At 50.5% G+C, this 3,551-nt stretch overlaps 1 protein-coding gene across 1 annotated transcript in view; it reads left to right on the forward strand.

The window, feature by feature from the left end:
- The window catches only part of EARS2 (glutamyl-tRNA synthetase 2, mitochondrial), a 6,859-nt gene that overhangs the window by 1,318 nt on the left and 1,990 nt on the right, over positions 1–3,551 (forward strand). The window contains exons 2-7 of the mRNA XM_015831718.1: positions 174–329; positions 1,091–1,280; positions 1,518–1,990; positions 2,289–2,397; positions 2,800–2,953; positions 3,308–3,438. Of these exons, the coding sequence (XP_015687204.1) occupies positions 174–329; positions 1,091–1,280; positions 1,518–1,990; positions 2,289–2,397; positions 2,800–2,953; positions 3,308–3,438 (1,213 nt within the window). The remainder of the gene's footprint in view (positions 1–173; positions 330–1,090; positions 1,281–1,517; positions 1,991–2,288; positions 2,398–2,799; positions 2,954–3,307; positions 3,439–3,551) is intronic.

Below are 3,551 nucleotides of genomic sequence, written 5' to 3' on the forward strand. Positions count from 1 at the left end.
CAAATGGTTTCCCCTGGGATTCTGGAAAGAGGGCACTTTTCCTGGAATCTAAGCTGTGCTTTCCCTGGCTAGCTCTCTCTGCTGAAGAGGTCACTGACTCTGCTCAGCCTCCCCTCACAGGGACTGTGCTAATCTGCCCATTTCCTCTGAGCTCTGCTGTCGTCTTTGAACAGGCTTTCTACATTTGGGAGGGCTCCGGACTGCTCTGTACAACTATCTCTTTGCCCGAAAACACCGAGGCAGCTTTATCCTTCGACTGGAAGACACCGATCAAAGCCGTGTGGTATCAGCAGCCTCTGAAAGCATAGAAGATGCATTGGAGTGGGCAGGTAAGGAACCAGAGCCTGTTGAAGGGGATCAGGCGTGCCTGGTTTTTTTTTATCCCTTTTAAAAGCCTTGCCTTTTGGCAATATTTTTCTGCCAGTGTGTTGCCCCCATCATCTCCAGGAGCCTGAGAAATGTTGGGGGGGGAAAGGGTTACATGTGGCTGCAAGAGATCCCTCCCTGTTCCAGACCCATTTTGTGAGTATTAGAGGCAGACGTTTTGCCACTGTAGAAAGTATGGACCCTGATCTTTGCTCAGTACTCCTCCTGGCAGCAGTGGTCCATCTGGTCTCCGTTTCTAGTCCTGTTGGAGGCTTAAACCCCATACCAGCAATAGGAACGGTACAGCTTCCTCGAGTCTGTTAGTGCATTCCTGAATACTGTGCAGTGATGTCCAGAGTGGAGAGAGCTATCCTTCCTCCTGTTAATCAGCCTGTTTCGTGTTGGGAAGATTCCTGTGAGAGGCTTGTGGCCTTCCTTGAAGTCTTGCCATTACTTAATACTTGTGGCCTGATTCTTCCTGGGTCTCTGTAATCCTTTTGGTAAAGAGACCTTAGGCACGTGATCAACTTTTAGTCCCTCAGCCTCCTGAGAATGAAATGTGGTGACTTATAGCATATCAGCCAATGTGCCACCAACTGAGCTCTTCTCTAGCTTACGGGGCTCCTTGAGGGTGGAGGGGCAGAGCCTGTGTTGCCTACGGGTTGGGCTGGACTGTGGTTTTTGTCATCACTCTGTCTTGCTCATAGTTGTTGCCTGCCTGCAGGCCTGCCACCAGATGAGAGCCCTCGCCGGGGAGGCCCTGCTGCCCCTTACCAACAATCCCTACGATGTGACCTATATAAGAAATACACAGAGCTGCTTCTTGAGAAAGGGGCTGCCTATCGCTGTTTCTGCACACCCCAGCGCCTGGAATTACTAAAGAAGGAAGCATTGCGCAGTCAGCAAACTCCACGGTGAGAACCGTTGACGTAGTGAGGCTAAACTTTAGCATCAGACTCTTAAATTCTTCCTTTCTCCTGTGGTTGGTGAAACGGAGATGAACACTGTCCCCTAAAGTCGGCAATGACTGGCGGAGTAAAATCCTCGGGGACTCCTTTTTTACCTGTGGTTGGAAGAGGAGGCTACTTTAAACAAACAGGAGTAACTTTAGTTTTGCAGAGTTGATGCACTCTAGTTCTTCTCCTCTACAGGTATGACAATAGGTGCCGTCACCTAAAACCCAAGGAGGTTGCTGAGAAGATATCTCAAGGTGTTGACTACGTGGTGCGTTTTCACCTGGAAGAGCAGTCGGATCCCTTTTGCGATCTAATCCATGGGTGGAGCAGGCATGAGGTGGCCAGTGTGGAAGGTGATCCAGTGATTTTGAAGAGCGATGGCTTTCCAACCTATCACCTGGCTAACGTCGTGGATGATCACCTGATGGAGATCAGTCATGTTCTGCGTGGAGCTGAATGGCTCACTTCCACTTCCAAACACCTCCTCCTCTACAGGGCATTTGGCTGGGAGCCACCTCATTTTGGGCACCTTCCACTGCTCCTGAACGAAGATGGCAGCAAACTCTCCAAGAGACAAGGGCATATTTTTGTGGAGGAGTTTGCGCAAAATGGCTATTTGCCGGCCACCCTCCTGGATCTCATGACACACTCTGGCTCAGGGTTTGCAGGTAATGTAGTCGCCTCTTGCAGGGGAAGTAAGGTGAATGTGTGTATTTTCAGAACCATTTGTGTTTTACTTTTCAACTGGCAGGGACTGTGCAGGAGCCGGTCTATAAATCCCATTTCCTCAGGCATGTTGAGGTGGGAAAGGTTGTCCTCACCTTGATTGGAGACTGAGGGATGGGCAGGTAAAAGAGGCTGTGGATAAAGTAGGAGGAATTACTGTGATACCTTTACATCAAAGGGGGTTGTAGAAATCAGGTATCTGTGAAGAGAAGTTCAGCAGCTTCTTGATCTGTTTTGCAGAGAATAGAATGGGACGAACACTAAAGGAGCTGATTGACGAGTTTGATCCGAGCAGGATTGAAAGGCATTCGGCCCTCCTGGATTTGAAGAAACTGCCAGAATTCAACAGGTGGAGAAAATGAAAGGGCTTCAGACTCTCCTGTTGCTCTCTAGCTCCCTCTTCAGTGTTTTGGGGGCTGGTTCCCCTGCCCCCATTGTCACTCATTCCCCACCTCCTTGAAATTGACTTGGGTAATGAGGGAATCACAGATTCTTTCCCCAGACTTTCCCAAAAGGTCAGCATGTCTTAATGGAATAGTCCAGGAAATGCCTTGGCCAAATTGGACACACTCTAAGGGGCGGCCACAAAGAAGAGGGGGTCAACCTGTTGCTCTGCATTACAAGAGGGCTGCACTGGGGTTGGCTGTTTGGAGTAGTAGGCCGTTTTGGTGAGGTATGTTCGTGTGAATGGTTGCTGTGGCTTTGTTCCCCGTTTTGCCTCTGCCTGCATCCAGTGCGTTCTTTTGCTTAGGATTCATCTGGCCCAGCAGATTGGAGATGAGGGGCTACGGCAGAAGCTTGTGGCAGAGGTTCAGGCCTCTGTGGAGGAAGTCTACGGCAAGCAGCTTCCAGAGAGGGAGGTCCTTGAAAAGGGTTACGTAGAGCAGGTGCTCCTGCTGAGGAGGGTAAGTCGGAAGCAGTTTGTTTTCAGAGGAGTCTCTGGATTCCTGCCAAATGACAGTGGCCCCATATATGTGAATTCTCCGTACGTGTGTGTGTGGGGGGGGGAGGGTGCCTGCTGGTCTATACTAAGCTAAGGGCAGTTTGGATAAAAGGGCATTTAATCCTTTCCTAGCAAGTCAGGCCTGTTTGCCACATGGCTGTGATGCTTGTGTGCTGTCAGGATTGGGTTACTTGGCAAGTTGAGCAGAGCGCCAGCTGAAGGACATCGTCCAGAGGAACAGGACATGGCGGGGAGAAGGCGGCAGGGGCTCCCTCTCCTGGGCTCTGCTTCTCTGAACTCCTCCCTCCCTCCCTAGGGCCACATTAGCCGTCTGAAGGACTTGGTGTCCCCCAGCTACGCTTTCTTGTGGATCCGACCCTCTGTGCCTTCTGAGAAGCTGCAGACTCTCTCCACTGAGACAGACCAGATAGGAAGGGTGGTCCTCAGGTAAACTGGCTGCTGTCTTGGTGGGGAATCTTGCTCTGTTTTGGGAAGAAATTCCTACTTGCCTGTTTCATAAACTTCCTCATGTGAAAATGAACACTTTCCCTGCTGGGTAA

This window comes from Protobothrops mucrosquamatus, unplaced genomic scaffold (genome assembly GCF_001527695.2).
Source record: "Protobothrops mucrosquamatus isolate PMUCROS unplaced genomic scaffold, P.Mucros_1.0 scaffold_278, whole genome shotgun sequence".
NCBI lineage: Eukaryota > Metazoa > Chordata > Lepidosauria > Squamata > Viperidae > Protobothrops > Protobothrops mucrosquamatus.